We start from the raw sequence: 17638 nt of genomic DNA, 5'->3' as shown, positions 1-17638 counted from the left end.
GCCCATTACACTCCCCCACTCCCAGAGCTCTTGCTGGCCGTGCAGCTGGCTGTCCCAGGACATCTGGAGGCAGGGGTGGTGGTGGAGCTGGGAAGGGCAGGTTGGTTCTGGGGCTCCTGATACCACCTGGCCCTCTGGCAGGTCCCCGTGCCCGTTCAGTGACCCTTGATTCCCACTCCTGTGGTCTCCACCTCGCATTGCTTTATGGGGTGGGCTCTGGCTGGTGCTCGTCCTGTGGCTGTGGGTTTTCCTGAGCTGACCTCATTGGACACTGTCCTGCACAGCCCTGGCCAAGCCAAGACTTGGCCTCCTATCTATGTTCTTGTGGCCTGGCTCCCCCTTCCTGCCCTGCTAACCCCGCTCTGCCTCTCCACCCCAGGGACCATGCACCCCCTGCGCAGCGGCCTGCTCAACTCCACCTCAGACTCGGACCTCGTGCGCTACCGCACCATTAGCAAGATTCCCCAGATCACGCTCAACTTCGTGGACCTCAAGGGTGACCCCTTCTTGGCCTCACCCACAAGTGACCGGGAGATCATAGCACCCAAGATAAAGGAGCGTACCCACAATGTCACTGAGAAGGTCACCCAGGTAGATGCCTAGCTGCCTGCCCTCCTTTTACCTTGAAGGAGCTTGGAGGGAGTGAATGCAGTCAGGGAGTAGGGGGAGGCCCAGTTAGTGAGGGCCACTTGGGGAAGAGAGTTGAGGCTGGGGGGTGGGGGTGGGGATGATCTAGATCTAGACTGTGAAAAGGAGCAGTTCAAATTCCTGGAGAGAGGACCACTTGAGGGAGGGAGGGAAGGAGGGAGGGAAGGCGGATGGTGGCCCTTTGGGTGGGCAGATATGGAGAATGGGTTGATGGGATGTATGGATTTGAGGGTCCAGGGTGAGGGCAGGAGCTAAGGATGTGGGGAGGGCTGGGATGGGTGGGAGGAGACATCTTCAGGGACATGAAGGCTCTGGCGAGGGGCTATGTGCAGGGCGCTGCAGGAAAGCCAGTAAGAGGAGGCTTCAAATGGGGACCACAGAGGTCAGAGTTGGGAGGATCTGGATTCTTCTAGGCCAAGGTGCGGGGGTTGCCTGGGACTGGCCCCATAATGCAAGAGAGGGTGGTTTCCTTCCTGTGTGGGGTGGGGAGGGGTTCGTAATGGGTACGAGGATGTGGGGGGATGGAATCCCTGAATCCTAGGCCAGGACCAGCAAATTTGGCCAGTATACCTCTGTTTCAGGGTGAGTCTGGTCTTCTGTCCCCTGCAACAGCGAGGTGGCTGGTCTATAGTACCCCCGAGGCCCAGTCTGCCTCAGCTGCTGCTTCCTGGCCTGGCCTTGGCGGTGGAGGGTTGGAAGAGGGGCCTTGGGACGGGAGCGGACCCTTGTCCCCGGCTGGCCCCCCCCCCCCCCCCCCCGTGGCTTCCACAGAAGCTGCTCTGGGGGTTGTGAGGGAGCTGCCCTGCCTGGGCCTCTCTTGGCCAGCATCCTGGTCCTGCTCCCGCTCCCACCAGCCCTGGCTCTCTGGGATCTGCCAGGTCCTCAGCCCTTTGGCCTTGACTCCAGAATGTTCCTCCTCATCCCAGGCCCTTATCTGGCTGCCTACATTCTCTCCCTCTGGTTGCTGCCTCTCCTAGTTCCCATCTGATCCCTGGTGTTTGCCCTGCCGCTGCCAGGCCCACACTGTGTGCCTGCGTGTTGTGTGTCTGTGAGTACATTTGTGTACGTCTGTTTGTGGTGCCCCTGCCGGTCCCTGGGCATCTCTCCATCTCTGGGTGTCTCTGTCTGACTCTGACTGGCTCAGTGCTGGGCTGCGGGGCGGGGGTGTCGGGGAGACCATTAATCTGCGGTGACAGGCCAGGCTGCTGGGCGGAGGGGGAGGGGCACGGGCTGCGGAGCCGCTGCAGCAGGAGCCAGGAGCAGGCTGCGGGAGGGGGGAGCGGGGGAGGGGGCCCCCCCGCTGGCCAGGCTCAGGGTAGAGGGCGGGCAAGGGCTGGGCCGGGGAGAGTCCAGTGTGATGGCGTGGGGGTAGGGGTGGGGACCTGGGGGGAGGAGGGGCCAGCCCGGCCGGAGGAGCTGCGGTTCCCACCGCGGCTGCCGGGCTGGCAGCAGGCGGGCAGAGCACAGCACCCTGGCAGCAGGACCCACAGCAGGGCACCATGGGCCTCCCCAGCCAGGCAGGCCCACATTCACTGTGCAGGTGACCCCAGCTCCGGGGCCCAGCCCAAAGCACCCTGGCTTCATGCCAGAGGCAAGCCCTGGCCACCCGTTGGCCAGGGTCAGGGGCGCGTGGCCTGGGCCGGGACTGCTGCTGGGGCCCCAGGACAAGCAGGCTGGGGGGAGCCAAGTCCCCCGTGGCGGCCCCAGCCGGGAAGGAGAGCAGGACAGGGGCTCTGCGGCCCAGGGCCCAGAAAGGCCGGCTGAGGCGGGCGGTGCGCATCTCCAGCCTGGTGGCCCAGGAGGTAGGTGACCCCCAGCCCCTCCTCTTTCCAAGTCTGGGGTACTGAGGCACGTGGGGAGAGAGCTTCTGGGAAAGCAGGATGTGCCAGAGGCCAGAGGTCCACAGCCCTGCCCACCACTGGCCGAGCTCCTGCCTGCCCTCCTCTGGGCTTCTAGGTGAGGGTCTTGGGGTCTCTTTTGGGTAGCTCCTCACCGGCGGCCCCCGGCTCTCAGTCTTCTGGCTTGAAGTGTGAAGGTGGGAAGACACTAGGAGTCGGATGGGCGCCCAGAGAGGATGGCGAGGAGGTAGAGAGATGGAGGAACTAGCGGCCAGCGGCCAGGCCTGGCACAGCGGCAGCAGGGCTCCTTACTCTGCGCCTGGTGTGGACCCTGCAGCTGGAGAGAGGGAGGCTTTGGCTTGCTTTCAGGGGTTCTAGGGCTGGCGCCTGAGGAGGCTCGAGCTAGAGACCCCTGGGAAGATAGGAGGGCCTACTGAGTCTGGTACCTGGGCTATCTGGGCTATCTGACCCACCTCTCTGCACAAGTGGCCTGTGAGGCTACGAATCTGCCCCAGCTACCCCTCCCCTGCCCTCTCTCCCCGGCCACGCCACCCCTATAGCCTGGGCTTCTAGTTGCTCCCTGCTGGGGCATGGGCACAGGTGAAGACTCAGGGTCTTCCCGGGGCATGTGGTAAGCAGTTTGTTTCACGGCCAAGGCTGGCCCTTGGACAGATGAGGTTATCTGGTCCAGACCTTGTGTCCTGGGATTAGAGGTGCATTTGTCCACGGGCTGTGGGGCAGACTGGAGAGCAGGGTCACTGCTGTCAGGGGTATCCAGTGTAGCCCCCATAGCCTGCCCCCCTCAGACACAGAGAAGAGTCTTATCTGAGGGGAGCTGACTTCTGTGCGTTGTCTGTGGGGTCCTGCTCCCGTCTTTCAATTCCTGCTTGACCTCTGAGATGCCACTACCCCATGCCCATTTGCTGTTGGCCTTCAGAAACAGACCACTTGTGCAGAAGGCAGGGCAGAAATTGGGGCCTATGCACAGGCTTCTTCTCAGCCCCAGATCCTGGCCACTTGTCTCTATCCCATCTGGGATGGCTTCAGCCTCTGTTATCACCCCCATGCTGCCCAAAACCCTGTGACCCATCTTACTTACTTACTGTGACCCATCTTACTTACTTACTGTGACCCATCTTACTTACTTACTGTGACCCATCCTAATTACTTTCTCTAGGGAGATGCTCTTCAAACAGCATCACCTATGCAGGCGGGCCCAGGGGATTTCCTACTTGAATTGGAATGGAAATCTTTAAGACTCATCTGGCTCAGAGGCCTGAGACTGGGGGACCAGGGGGCCCAGTGCTCTGGGAACAGGCCCAGTGACTCTGGGGCCTGGATGAGGCCTTGTGGTTGCTGGGAAGGGCAGGGTCTAGGATGGGAGGTTTGGGTTGAGTCAGAAGTCTGTGAGAAAGAGTTCAGAGGGGCTGAGGAAGGCACAGAGGAACACACAGCGGCTTCTGTTTGGGAAACCTGGCCCAAGCTCTGTCTACTTGAGCCTAGGAGAAAGAGTGGTGTGGCTGCTGCGTCCTGGTGCAGACGGCAGGCCTTCCTCTGCCTGGTTGTTGAGGGAGCAGGATGTGGCTCCTTGTCTGAGTGGAAGCGTGACAGGCCATGTGTGCAGCGCCAGCACTGTCCTGGGTGCACGGCCCTCTGTGTGCTTCGGACACCTGCTCTCCTGTGCTGGGCTCTTTCCTCTGTGTCCTTTCATAAGAGGGTGAGAGACTGCCTGGGGCCCAGGGGGAGAGGAGCTGTGGCAGGGGCAGGGTAGGGGAGTGTGTTGATTCCTGTCTCTAAGGAGACCTAGGTGCCAGAGACTGGGAGACTGGCATCCTTGGGCAAATAGCTTGATGGACTGGTAGTGAGCTGCAGTAACCATTTTGTGTGTTGGGATCATGGCTCCTGGGCCTGTTGCCTCAGCTGGGAGCTGTAGTCCTTGGAACATTTTTCTAAATTCAGACTATGGTGTTGTGTGTGTGTGTGTGTGTGTGTGTGTGTGTGTGTGCGCGCGCGTGCACGCGCGCACCCTCATGCGCCTGCTTATGGTTTTGGGAATGAGATTGCATGGTGTGAGAGTCTAATCTACATGGCTAGGGAACAGTCACAGGCTTTACTACGTGATGCCCTGAATTCAAGTATTCTGGGAATGTCTTGGAACACTCTGAAACTGTCTTTGGGTCAGCCAGGTCAGCCTGCTGTGTCATTTTGGGAACTCCAGTGCACAGGTTTGGGGGTGGTCAGAACTCTGGCTGCTTGGCTAGGGATGGGCCTTTTGCTGGGAGCAATGTTGGCCTGTCTCTTCATGCTCTCCTTGTCTTCCGCAGCAGGGCTGTTCCAGCTGCCACCCATGGCCTGTCCTTTCTTTGTCTGCATCTTTCCAGGTCCTATCGCTGGGTGCCGACGTGCTGCCCGAGTACAAGCTGCAGGCGCCTCGTATCCACCGCTGGACCATCTTGCACTACAGCCCCTTCAAGGCTGTGTGGGACTGGCTCATCCTGCTTCTGGTCATCTACACGGCCGTCTTCACGCCCTACTCAGCTGCCTTCCTGCTGAAAGAGACCGAAGAGGGTTCCCAGGACCCTGACTGCGGCTATGCTTGCCAGCCGCTGGCCGTGGTGGACCTCATTGTGGACATCATGTTCATTGTGGACATCCTCATCAACTTTCGTACCACCTATGTCAATGCCAATGAGGAGGTGGTCAGCCACCCTGGCCGCATTGCCGTCCACTACTTCAAGGGATGGTTTCTCATTGACATGGTTGCCGCCATTCCCTTTGACTTGCTCATCTTCGGCTCTGGCTCTGAGGAGGTAGGTGGTGTGTGTATATGTGTTTGTGTGTGGGGGTGAGAGTGGAAGGCAGTAGAGGCATGCAAAGTGTGGGCAAAGGGTGGGAAGTTGATGGGAGGTGGTAGGGTGAAGGGGGGGAGAGGAGAGGGGTGTGTACAGGCGGAGTGGGTGTCCTGATACATCAACATGTTCTTTTCTCCAAACAAACTACCCACAGGGTTATAGGGAGCAGAGGGGACTCCTCCAATCTGTCCACCCAGAGGGCCCGCCATTTTCTTTTTTCCCACCATTTTCTAATGACACAAAAGTGCCCTAAAAGCTGCTGGGAACTGTCCTAGCACCTTAGGCTAACTGCTGCTCCTTTCAGAGCCCTTGGGAGGCATTACCACCAATTTGTCTTATTAGCTGGCACCAAGATGAATGAGATGCTTGTGCTTGGCATAATGTGGGAGGTGCTTCCGTGGTTAGGAAGGGCCTGGGAGGAAGACGGTGCGCCTGCCTTCCAGCCCCTCCCTCATTTGCCTCACACCGAATCTCTGGCCCCCTCCCTCCCCCCCCCCCCAGCTGATCGGGCTGCTGAAGACCGCGAGGCTGCTGCGGCTGGTGCGCGTGGCGCGGAAGCTGGACCGCTACTCGGAGTACGGGGCGGCCGTGCTCTTCCTGCTCATGTGCACCTTCGCGCTCATTGCGCACTGGCTGGCCTGCATCTGGTACGCCATCGGCAACATGGAGCAGCCGCACATGGACTCGCGCATCGGCTGGCTGCACAACCTGGGCGACCAGATCGGCAAGCCTTACAACAGCAGCGGCCTGGGCGGCCCCTCCATCAAGGACAAGTACGTCACGGCGCTCTACTTCACCTTCAGCAGCCTCACCAGCGTGGGCTTCGGCAACGTCTCCCCCAACACCAACTCCGAGAAGATCTTCTCCATCTGCGTCATGCTCATTGGCTGTGAGTGCGTTCTGGGGGCGGGGCCTGATGGGCTGGGGGCGGGGGGCCGGGGCGGGGCCGGGGCCGAGCTGGGGGCGGGGCCAGGGTGGGGCCGGGCGGGGCCGAGGGAGATGGCTAGAGCTCTCCCCGGGGCCCGGTCCAGGCCTTCCCGCAGTCCCTCCGGGCCCACCATCGCCGCGTGGTTTGGGGGTTGGGGCCCCAGGGCAGGAACTACTGAAGGCTGGTGTGTGTTTGAGCATGTGTATGTCCACTCTCAGACTGAGACGTGACCGGACCGCGAGTGTCGTTGACCTGGTGCGGGGCCTGAGCAGAGGGTCCCCATGGGCGGGCGGGGTCCCTGCGGATGCTGATGGCCCCACTCACCCACGCCCCCAGCCCTCATGTATGCCAGCATCTTCGGCAACGTGTCCGCCATCATCCAGCGGCTCTACTCGGGCACGGCCCGCTACCACACACAGATGCTTCGGGTGCGGGAGTTCATCCGTTTCCACCAGATCCCCAACCCGCTGCGCCAGCGCCTGGAGGAGTACTTCCAGCACGCCTGGTCCTACACCAACGGCATCGACATGAACGCGGTGAGGCTCCGGTGTGTGTGTGTGTGTGTGTGTGTGTATGTGTCTGCACGTGCGCCCCCCGGGCCCCTCGCCATGGGTCAGTGCCAAGAAGGAGCCTGGGAAGTGTAGTAGTCTCCGTTTCTATCTTTGTCTATGTCTGTGTCTGTCTGTCTCTTGTTGGTCCTGGGGTTGAACTCAGGGCCTGGGTGTTACTCCCTGAGCCTTTTCTCTCAAAGCTAGTGCTCTAGCACTGGAGCCATAGCCCCACATTGAGCTTTTTCTGAGTAGTTTATTATCTGGGCTGGCCTCAAACTGTGACTCTCAGATCTCAGCCTCTTGAGTAGTTAGGATTACAAGGGCAAGCCATCAATGCCCCACTTGCCTCTTCCCCTCCCCCCTGCAAGGAAACTGAAGCCCACAAAATTCACTTACCAGAAAGCTCTCCCTGTTGAGCAGGCCCCGTACCAGGCCCTTCATTGGCAGCAGCTTTAAGCTGTGCTGCCACTAGCAGCTGAACTGATCTCTGCACTAGAACACAGGAACTTGGAGGACCAGCTGCAAAGGGTGTCCAGCCTGGGGTGGTGCAGCTGGAGTGGGAACCCAGGTCCTTTCCAAGACGCTTGACCCAAAACTGGGGAGGGGCGGGGGGGAAGGGAGGCATCCTGGATCACAGCCCTGGAGGAGTTTCCCGGAAATGGAGAGGTCAGGCAGTGGGCTGGAGCGTGAGTGGAATCCCAGGGGCGGGTGTCTTGAGCCAGCCCTTCTGCCCCCAGGTGCTGAAGGGCTTCCCCGAGTGCCTGCAGGCGGACATCTGCCTGCACCTGAACCGCTCACTGCTGCAGCACTGCAAGCCCTTCCGAGGGGCCACCAAGGGCTGCCTTCGGGCCCTGGCCATGAAGTTCAAGACCACACATGCACCACCAGGAGACACACTGGTGCACGCTGGGGACCTGCTCACCGCTCTCTACTTCATCTCCAGGGGCTCCATCGAGATCCTTCGTGGCGACGTCGTGGTGGCCATCTTGGGTATGGGGTGGGGCCACTGGACAGGAATACCCACCGCAGCCTAGAGAGGCCTGAGCCCTCAATACACAATCACTAAGGCCACAGACCTGAGATGGCCAACTGGGTTCTTGGGCAACTTTAATTCACCTAACCTTAGGCCCTCCGAAAGGAAGCATCAGAGAGGAGCCCCTTGGTATGAGACTGTTGAGTTCTGGGAGTTCCCAGATTTCCTTGAACTTTAGGAAACCTTAGGATCTCTCCAAAGGCAGATTCTTCTTGCTTCCTTAAAGTTGGATCCAGGGGCTGGGAATGTGGCTCAGTGGTAGAGTGCTTGCCTAGCATGCATGCAGCCCTGGGTTCAATTCTTCAGTACCACAGAAACAGACAGAGCCGGAAGTGGCACTGTGGCTCAAGTGGTAGAGGGCTAGCCATAAGCAAAAGAAGCTCAAGGACAGTGCCAAGGCCCTGAGTTCAAGTCCCAGAACTGGCAATAAAAGAAATTAATCCAGTCTAGGAGTTCTGAGGGGGGCAGTAGAAGGGCAGCTGTCCTCTCAGAGGCTGTGTATCAGATTTTTCTAAGGCCATGTGGTCCCCTGGGGCATAGTGCAGTAGATACATGCCTGTCCAGAGCAGAGTGAATTCTGCACCCTCCCTCCCCTCCTTGCTTTTCCACCTGTGCAGGTGTATAGGTATCCAGGACACTGGAGACGTGTTGGCCTTTCTTGTCATCTCCTTGGGCCTGCATGACTTTGAGGCAAATACAGCAGACTTGCTTGACCATGGCTCATGGGGAACATCTTAGATTTTTATATTTATACCACCCCATGACTCCCCAAGCTCCCAACTAAATCAAGTTTCATACATTTTAGTACAGTTTGGTTTGTTTTTTTTTAAAAATACTTTTTTATTGTAAAAATAGCATACAGAAGGGTTATAGTTACATGAGTAAGGTGATGAGTGCATTTCCTATCGAGCATTGTTACCTCCTCCCAGTCTGGTCTGTTTTATGACATGTTAAGCCTGCTATTTTGTTTTTTTTCAGTAAAAAGAATTCTGGTCTTGATTCACTCTTGTTCTCATCTCTAGTTTGAAGGAAGTTGCTTATGAGGACACAACAGTTGGCTAGGAGGATGTTTAGGGTACAGGGTTTGGGGATAAAAGTTGGGGTCACAGCCTGAGGAAGTCAGGACCATAGACAGAGCTGGGGCATCCTGTGTGGTCCTGCATTCTAGTTGTTAGGGGACCCCAAATTCCTGGCCTCTTCTCCTTCAGGCACTTCTAGCTGCTTGGTCCCCAACTTCTGAGCACTGAGGAAGGATGGCTTGTAGATGCTTTTCTGGCTGTGTACCCCAAAGCATGTTGCCTGCTGCCTTCTGAGCTGACTCCATGGACTGAGATCTCCGTCTCCCTCTTGTTCTCCAGGGAAGAATGACATCTTTGGAGAGCCTCTGAACCTGTATGCTCGGCCTGGCAAGTCCAATGGGGATGTGAGGGCCCTCACCTACTGTGACCTCCACAAGATCCACCGTGACGACCTGCTGGAAGTGCTGGACATGTACCCTGAGTTTTCCGACCACTTCTGGTCCAGCCTGGAGATCACTTTCAATCTTCGAGATGTGAGTGGGCCATTGTGAGCTGGCTTCTTACTCTTTTATCTGAGGCAGAAGGCTGCCTCTTCACTGTGTAACTAACCTTGAATGTGCTGCTTCTCTGCCTCTGTTTCCCTGTCAAGTGCTATCACACGCTGGGCTATGAAAGTCACTGCAACTCTTAAGAGGCAGAGATCAAGAGGGCGCTGTGTGTGTGTGTGTGTGTGTGTGTGTGTGTGTGTATTTTCCCCCTACCATATTCTCTTGTTGTCTCTGTCTCCGTCTGTGTCTTTCTCTTTCTCTCTCTCTTTGTACTTGTGCTGGGGCTTGAATTTAGGGGCTGAGTGCTATCCTTTAGTGTTTTCCTCTAAAGGCTAATGCTCTACCACTTGAGCCACAGCTCCACTTTGGGCTTTTAGCTGGTTAGAGATATGTCTCACAGACTTTTCTGCCTGTGCTGGCTTTGAACCATGATCCTTGCTCGATCACCTGAGTAGCTAGGATTACAGGCATGAGCTATCTGGAAGCCACAGCTTCTGGCTCTTCTTTATTAACGGGGGGGTTGAGGCTCCTTGACACAGTTTTTGGTTCCAGACGAACATGATCCCCGGTTCCCCTGGCAGCGCGGAGTTGGAGGGTGGCTTCAACCGGCAGCGCAAGCGCAAGTTGTCCTTCCGCCGGCGCGCAGACAAGGGTGAGATGGTCAGGGGGAGGCGGGGAGGGGAGCCAGGGACCCCTGGGCTGTGTGGGAGGGTGAAGGACTGGTGGGAGGAGCCAGGGCCCGTGGGTTGGATGGGCAGTCTGCTCCTTCAGGACTTCTTTCCCCCTTTGTCCATACCCAGCCATCTTTACCAGCCCTTTGAGCTGTCACCTCTGGGAAGCCCCTCCCACACCCCTAGAGAGGGGCTGGGCATTTTGGTCTTCCCAGGACCTGGGGATTGGCGAGTCCTGTCTTGATCTGATGAGAGAGGGGTACGTGGTGGTGGTGATGTGGCGGGGGAGGACACTGGACTCAGGAGGTTGAGGGGCTGGCCACGGGGGTCTCAGGAAGCCCCCCCAGCTCTGCTTCTTGGAGAGCTGACCATGAAGTTGAAAAATGGGGGGAAGATTACAGAATAGACAACTGGGGACAAATCCTGCCACCTTTCCCAGGCCTAGCTCAGCTCCTCTTGTCCCTTCCCTTCCCCCCCCCCCCCCCCCCCCCCCCCCCGTGCTGCCCTCCCCTCTCTGAGGCCGGTTCTCTGTCTCCCACAGACACGGAGCAGCCTGGGGAGGTGTCGGCCTTGGGATCGGGCCGGGCGGGGGCAGGGCCCAGTGGCCGGGGCCGGCCAGGGGGACCGTGGGGGGAGGGCCCGTCCAGTGGCCCCTCCAGCCCTGAGAGCAGTGAGGATGAAGGCCCAGGCCACAGCTCCAGCCCCCTTCGCCTGGTGCCCTTCTCCAGCCCCAGGCCCCCCGCAGAGCCGCCCGGCGGGGAGCCCTTGACTGAGGACTGTGACGAGAGCAGCCATACCTGCAACCCCCTGTCAGGTAGTGGGGCAGTGGGGCCGGGGGCTGCCGGGGGCAGGAGGGGGGGCAGGAGGGGCAGGGGCAAAGGGGTCTTGGCCTTTTGGATCTCATTCCTTTCCTCTGGTTCCAGGAGCTTTCTCTGGGGTGTCCAACATTTTCAGCTTTTGGGGGGACAGTCGGGGCCGCCAGTACCAGGAGCTGCCTCGCTGTCCCGCCCCTGCCCCTAGCCTCCTTAACATCCCTCTGTCCAGTCCCGGCCGGCGGCCACGGGGAGATGTGGAGAGTAGGCTGGACGCACTCCAGCGGCAGCTCAACAGGTACTGGAGGGGTTCCAGGGAGGCGGGAGGGGCCCCCAAATGGAAGGAGGATGGGGTCTGCCCGGTGGGCTCCTGGTGGTGTTGCAGGGTTGAGGGAAGGATCTGCTCTTGAGCCAGCTGCCTGTGCCAGGACGCTGGCCCCCTTCCCTGCCCGGCTGAGGCCGGACTGGCACACCCAGCGTGCGCGGGCGCCGGGCACGGGCCAGCGCCTCTCTCACATTCAAGGCGCCTCCGTTTGCTTGTGTCTTCTCCTCCCCGCGTAGACACCACAGCTTTGGTCTTCTTCCTTTCTGTCCCAGGCTGGAAACCCGGCTGAGTGCAGACATGGCCACTGTCCTGCAGCTGCTACAGAGGCAAATGACACTCGTCCCTCCTGCCTACAGTGCTGTGGCCACGCCCGGGCCAGGCCCCGCCCCCACCTCCCCTCTGCTGCCCGTCGTCGGCGCCATCCCCACCCTCACCCTGGACTCGCTTTCTCAGGTACATTCCAGAAACCCTCTCCCCCAGCACCCCAGCTGCACCGGTCCTGTTACACATCTGCTTGACTTCCCTTCCTGCAGGGCCCTGCGCCCATCCTGTGTGCTCTGCACCATCCCCCCGGCCCCCCTCTAGACATGACGGGGTGTCTGAGCTCGTCACTGGCGGCTGGGTGCTGCATGTCACTGGATCTTGGTACAGGGTCCCAGGTTGTTGTGGTGACGCGCCTCCTGCTGGCTATCTGCCCATCTTGGCTCTCACTCTAGCTGTACTTCTGTGCCATCATGAAGGCAGCTGGCATTTCCAGGGTGATCAAGCAAGCCCCTGGGGCAGGACTTCCTGGGCCTGCATTTGTCCCTTCCTGCTGGAGGAGGCCTCCACTGCCCTCTGTCCTTCCTGAGGGGTCATGTGTGTCCCTAGCCCTGAAAGACAGCTTCTCGTACCAGTCCCTCAGGAGTGGCTCCCAGAGGTGGCCTGGGATCTGCTCCCGCACCCCTGGCACTGCTTCTCCTCCCATATGCTGCCTGCTCCTGTTTGCAGACATCGGTGCCCACGTCAGCAAACGTGCCAGTCTCCCTCCCAGCCTCCCCCGCAGGGACCTCGCCAGCAGGCGCGGCAGCACCCACAGGCCCCTCCTGCCTGCCCCGCCGCTCTCCCTGGCCTTCAGACGCCTGGCCACCAGCCTGCCTCTGTTTCTGAGTCCCCAGAGTTCTTTCTAGAATAGCAGGAAAGATCTTCTGTTTCTGTCCCAGCTTTTGCCCACGCTGGACTCCTTGTTCTAGACTGGGTCTAGATCCAGCTGCCGCATTCCCTGGAGGAGGAGGAGGCCATGGCATAGACGCTTCCCCGGCCCCAGGACAGGCAGCTCTGCTGTGGCTCCCAGCTTCTCTGGGAGCGCGTTTCTCCACTTCCGACCTCAGGGCCCATCTCCTCCCATGGTCCTTGCCCTGCTCTTCCTACTGCGTCCCTGCCCTCTCCAATCCCACCCCATTCATTCTACTCCTTCCTGGCTTCCAGTCCTGTTCCCGATTGCCTGGATCCTTAACCTCGTAACCTCTCTGTCCCTTTCCTCTGGTGCTGAGGCCTCCCTGCCCCTTACGTTCTGTGTTCCCTGCAGGTTTCCCAGTTCATGGCGTTTGAGGAGCTGCCCCCAGGAGCCCCAGAGCTCCCCCAAGATGGCCCCACTCGACGCCTCTCCCTGCCGGGCCAGCTGGGGGCCCTCACCTCCCAGCCCCTGCACAGACATGGCTCAGACCCCGGCAGTTAGTGGCACTGCTCAGTGTGGACACGTGGCTCACCCAGGGCCCAGGAAGCGCCCTGGGCCGCTCCCCCCGGAGGCCCTGCCCAGGAGGCCCTGGCCGTGGTAGAAGGGAGCATGGTGATGGACAGCTCCTCCCCTGCCTAGGGGTGGTCTTCTCCTGCAGTTCCCCTGGGCCCCATAGGGAGGGGCAGGGCCAGGGCCAGGCAGTGGAGGGGGGTCTATGGTTCCCCCACTGCCCTGGGGGCATTAGCTGGTCTAACTGCCCGGAGGCACTGGCCCTGGGTCTTAGGCACCTCAAGGACTTTTCTGCTATTTACTGCTCTTACTGTTAGGGATAATAATTAAGGATCATATGAGTAATTAATGAAGATGCCGATGACTATGAATAATAAATAATTACCCTGAGGAGTCTCCAGTGGTGGGGAGGGTGTGGCCCTCCCTGCTGCGTCCTGAGTTCCTGTTCTGGCAGCATCTGGGTGTGGGCCATGTGTGTGCGGGGGGCCAAGGTCAGCTTCCCTGCTGACCCTGGAGTTGGGGTGACCCTCATGGGACAGTCTCCCTCTTCTTCCATCCTGCTCTGGGGCTGGTCCCTTGGGGCGACGTTGCTTTTGAGGGTCTGGCTGATTCCACTTGTCTCGTGGTCCCAGCCCCACGTCGTTGCCGTTTGGCCGGAGTCTACCCTCCTTGCGCCGCCCCCTCTGCCCCCCAGTTTGGCTTTATCTTGACCCTGTATAATTGGCCCTCACACGACCTCACTCTGGGCACACCGGCTGTGCCCAGCCCTGGCCCTGACCGGAGCACACCCCAGTGTGGTGGAGCTGGCCCCGTCCTCACCACCCGCCACCCATGACTTCACAAAGAAGGTGCAAGTTTCCAAGCGGGCCATTACCACATTGGAGAATCAGTAGTGTCTTGAGGACAGTGTCAAGTCCTCCATGTTCCTGTGTGTGTGTGTGTGTGTGTGTGTGTGTACAGCATCTGGGCCTGGGATGGGGCGGGCTGGTGTGTGTGTGTGTGTGTGTGTGTGTACAGCGTCTGGGCCTGGGATGGGGCTGGTGTGTGTGTGTGTGTGTGTGTGTGTGTGTGTACAGCGTCTGGGCCTGGGATGGGGCTGGTGTGTGTGTGTGTGTGTGTGTGTGTGTACAGCATCTGGGCCTGGGATGGGGCTGGTGTGTGTGTGTGTGTGTGTGTGTACAGCGTCTGGGCCTGGGATGGGGCTGGTGTGTGTGTGTGTGTGTGTGTGTGTGTGTACAGCGTCTGGGCCTGGGATGGGGCTGGCGTGTATGTGTGAGTGTGTGTGTGTGTGTACAGCATCTGGGCCTGGGATGGGGCTGGTGTGTGTGTGAGTGTGTGTGTGTGTGTGTGTACAGCGTCTGGGCCTGGGATGGGGCTGGTGTGTGTGTATGTGTGTGTGTGTGTGTGTGTACAGCATCTGGGCCTGGGATGGGGCTGGTGTGTGTGTGTGTGTGTACAGCGTCTGGGCCTGGGATGGGGCTGGTATGTGTGTGTGTGTGTGTGTGTGTGTACAGCATCTGGGCCTGGGATGGGGCTGGTGTGTGTGTGTGAGTGTGTGTGTGTGTGTGTGTACAGCATCTGGGCCTGGGATGGGGCTGGTGTGTGTGTGTGTGTACAGCGTCTGGGCCTGGTATGGGGCTGGTGTGTGTGTGTGTGTGTGTGTGTGTGTGTACAGCGTCTGGGCCTGGGATGGGGCTGGTGTGTGTGTGTGTGTGTGTGTGTGTGTGTGTACAGCGTCTGGGCCTGGGATGGGGCTGGTGTGTGTGTGTGTGTGTGTGTGTGTACAGCGTCTGGGCCTGGGATGGGGCTGGTGTGTGTGTGTGTGTGTGTGTGTACAGCGTCTGGGCCTGGGATGGGGCTGGTGTGTGTGTGTGTGTGTGTGTGTGTACAGCGTCTGGGCCTGGGATGGGGCTGGTGTGTGTGTGTGTGTGTGTGTACAGCATCTGGGCCTGGGATGGGACCTGGCCAGGCCAGGGGACCTGGTAACATGTCCTCTGTTGAAGTGCTCCGCCATCCCAGGGGCCACCTGTCTGCACCTGTGCCAGGCCCCTGCCAGGTCCCCTCAGGGTGGATAGTGGACAGCAGCCACAGCGGCTCCATTTCCTCAGTTCCTGCCACATGACAGCCTGTCTCTATTGGAAGAGCACATTGACACCACCCCTTCTCCAAGTTGGTGGAGGAGAGTCAACTTCGGGATGTCAGGGCAGTAACTGCACGGAGAGCAGGTGGCAGGCTTGTCTGACTCCTGCGTTCTCTGCCTTATCCCTACTCTGCTGAACACTTAGGCAAATGCCTCATCCTCCCTCATTCTACCCCAGTTCCTGGAGTCACAGACCTTGATGGGGTGAGGGAGGTCATGGTCTCTCCCCTCCTGTAGGCTGGGCACCTGCACTGTAGGGGATCCACAGAGCTGAGGGTTCTCCTAAACAGAGAGCCACAGGTGGGAGGCAGGAGATGAGCTGGAGGATGCTGTGCTAGGCCAGGAAAGAGATCCACGTGGCTATAGTGGGGAGAGTCTGGATCCCCAGGCTGGCATCCAGCCAGGAGTTGGGGCCTGGAAGCAAAGGGGTAGGGCCTGCTGCCCCCACCCCAACCTCTACCTCTGCACCCAAAGCTCCAGGAACTAAGCAGGGCCTTTGGTACACTGGCACAGTGGCAGTGACTAGAACTTGGGGTGCTTCTGGAATTCCTAGACCTTCCTGTCCTATGTAGGTGTTCTGGAGCGCCCTATGGAGAATTCCTGCTGACCTGCAGGTCTCTGGGGCTCAGATGACTGGAGGAAGTGTTGGGTACACCGTATCCTCTGGTGGGAGCTGCTCTGGCTGCGGTGCACTTCCTTCCCTGGACCACGGCATCCACCCGTGTGCCTCTCGGGTGCCAGGGACTGTGTCCATGCCCCTGTCCCCCAGCACAAGGCACAGGGGATCCCATGGAAACAGATTAATTGCTCAGGTCTGAGTGTTAGTAGCAATGAGCAATAAAAGCCCTTAGCATCAAGAGGACCCACACATTTGTCTATGGGGACAGAAGGAGCCCACAGCTAGGGGCTGTGTCTTCCTCTGCGGACAGGCTTGGGATGTGGCCAGTGAGGAAGAGGCTCTTTTTTCTGTACTTCTTGAGGGTTTGGATAGCCTGTAAGCATTCACGTCCACCTGATGTTGGCTCAGGTCCATGCATAGAAACTGATCCTTGCCCTGAGTTAGTTTAGTGCCTTCTGGCCTGGTATTGGGAGGCAGACAGTTGGGATGGCCCTAGCTGAGCATATCACCTGAGCAATGGCCGCATCTCCAGGGCGGCCCTGTAGCCTGTGTTGTGTGAACAGACAGACTAGAGCCTGCCCATCTCTATGTGACTGGAGGCCCTTTCTTGTCTGCAGGACAGTTTGCCTCCATGTCAGCTTGGCACGGGACTCTCCTATCCAGACTTACCTTCTGTTTGTGCTCTGCTCCAGCCCCATGAGCTTCTGCCTGGTGATGGGCTTGCTACATCCTACCATTTTCTTGTCTGTCTTCCGAAAAGGGGAAGGGCTGTTCTTAATCTAGCACCTGTTATCCAGTACCCACTTGGCCACCAAGAAATCCATCCTCAAGGCCTTGGTGGTTGATGGTTTGTACTGACTGGAGAGATGTCTTTCGGGCACAGTTGGCTGGGCTGTCTTGTTTCTGTCCCTGGAACTCATCTTCCTCTTGAGGCCTAGTCTTTTTTTTGTGTGTGTGTGTGGGGGTGCATGTGTGTGCCAGTCCTGAGCCTTGAATTCAGGGGACTTGAACTCAAGGAACTGTCCCTGATCATTTGTGCTCAAGGCTAGCCCTCTAGCACTTGAGCCACAGCTCCACTTCAGGCTTTTGAGTGATTGATTGGAGAAAAGAGTCTCAAGGACCTTGCTGCCCAGCCTGGCTTTGAACTGCCCTCCTCAGATCTCAGCTTCCTGAGTAGCTAGGATTATAGGCCTGAGCCATGGGCTCACTGGCCTATGTGTGTTAACTCAAATCTTGGGTGGCCAAGGCCGGGAGATGTTACCTCAAGGGCTTTGTGGGGCTCGCTTCAGGCTTGTGGGGTCCATGTTGCTCCCCAAGGGGTGAGTGATCTCATGGACATTGAAACTTACAGATCCTGCCTCTCAGTGTCTCCTCCCTGTGCCCTCTGGGAAGGAACTTTGCCACCCTATGGTCCTAATGTCAGAGGATATGGAGCCTGGTTCCAGGTGATCTCTCTCAGGTACTCAACTATGGAAATAAATTTGAACCACGCGGGTCCTTCTGGGACTTTGAAAGTAAACTGTATATTGTAAGATTGGTTAATATGAACATTAATGGCTTAGTTACTTATCTTAAAGGTACACATGCATGATAACAAATTAAAAACTCCATTTATCTCAATCTTAGTGAAGTTGCATTGAAACTAAAATGATTTTTTGATACTTCATGTTCTGAAAGTAGGCACAGTTCAAGCCTTTTTTCCCTCTTGTTAACTTAAACAACTAATCAACTCCTTCCCCCCCACCCAGTGAATGTATTCTGAGACATTTGTTTAAATAATCAACTTCATTATTTTACAATCACACCTTATAAGTGAGTTGGAAGTCAGCAACTCAGCACGTGCCATTGCTAAGAAACCAGAACAGAAAAACGTAGCCTGGCTGTCTCACCATTATTTTAAAATTAGCAGTAGCAGAAGGTCCGGCTGT

At 58.3% G+C, this 17638-nt stretch overlaps 1 protein-coding gene across 2 annotated transcripts in view; it reads left to right on the top strand.

Moving 5' to 3' along the window:
- Positions 1-13341, top strand: part of Kcnh2 (potassium voltage-gated channel subfamily H member 2) — a 34646-nt gene extending 21305 nt beyond the window's left edge. For both annotated transcript variants that reach the window (XM_042677160.1, XM_042677161.1), the window contains 11 exons: positions 380-591; positions 4868-5296; positions 5840-6227; positions 6603-6802; positions 7555-7807; positions 9209-9402; positions 9970-10069; positions 10630-10902; positions 11012-11198; positions 11498-11678; positions 12793-13341. In XM_042677160.1, the coding sequence (XP_042533094.1) occupies positions 380-591; positions 4868-5296; positions 5840-6227; positions 6603-6802; positions 7555-7807; positions 9209-9402; positions 9970-10069; positions 10630-10902; positions 11012-11198; positions 11498-11678; positions 12793-12942 (2567 nt within the window). In that variant the 3' untranslated portion in view covers positions 12943-13341. The remainder of the gene's footprint in view (positions 1-379; positions 592-4867; positions 5297-5839; positions 6228-6602; positions 6803-7554; positions 7808-9208; positions 9403-9969; positions 10070-10629; positions 10903-11011; positions 11199-11497; positions 11679-12792) is intronic.
- Positions 13342-17638: the final 4297 nt, after the last annotated feature.

Source organism: Dipodomys spectabilis, unplaced genomic scaffold (assembly GCF_019054845.1).
Source record: "Dipodomys spectabilis isolate Male_0828 unplaced genomic scaffold, ASM1905484v1 ptg000034l, whole genome shotgun sequence".
Classification (NCBI taxonomy): domain Eukaryota; kingdom Metazoa; phylum Chordata; class Mammalia; order Rodentia; family Heteromyidae; genus Dipodomys; species Dipodomys spectabilis.
This window is presented reverse-complemented; position numbering and strand designations above follow the sequence as displayed.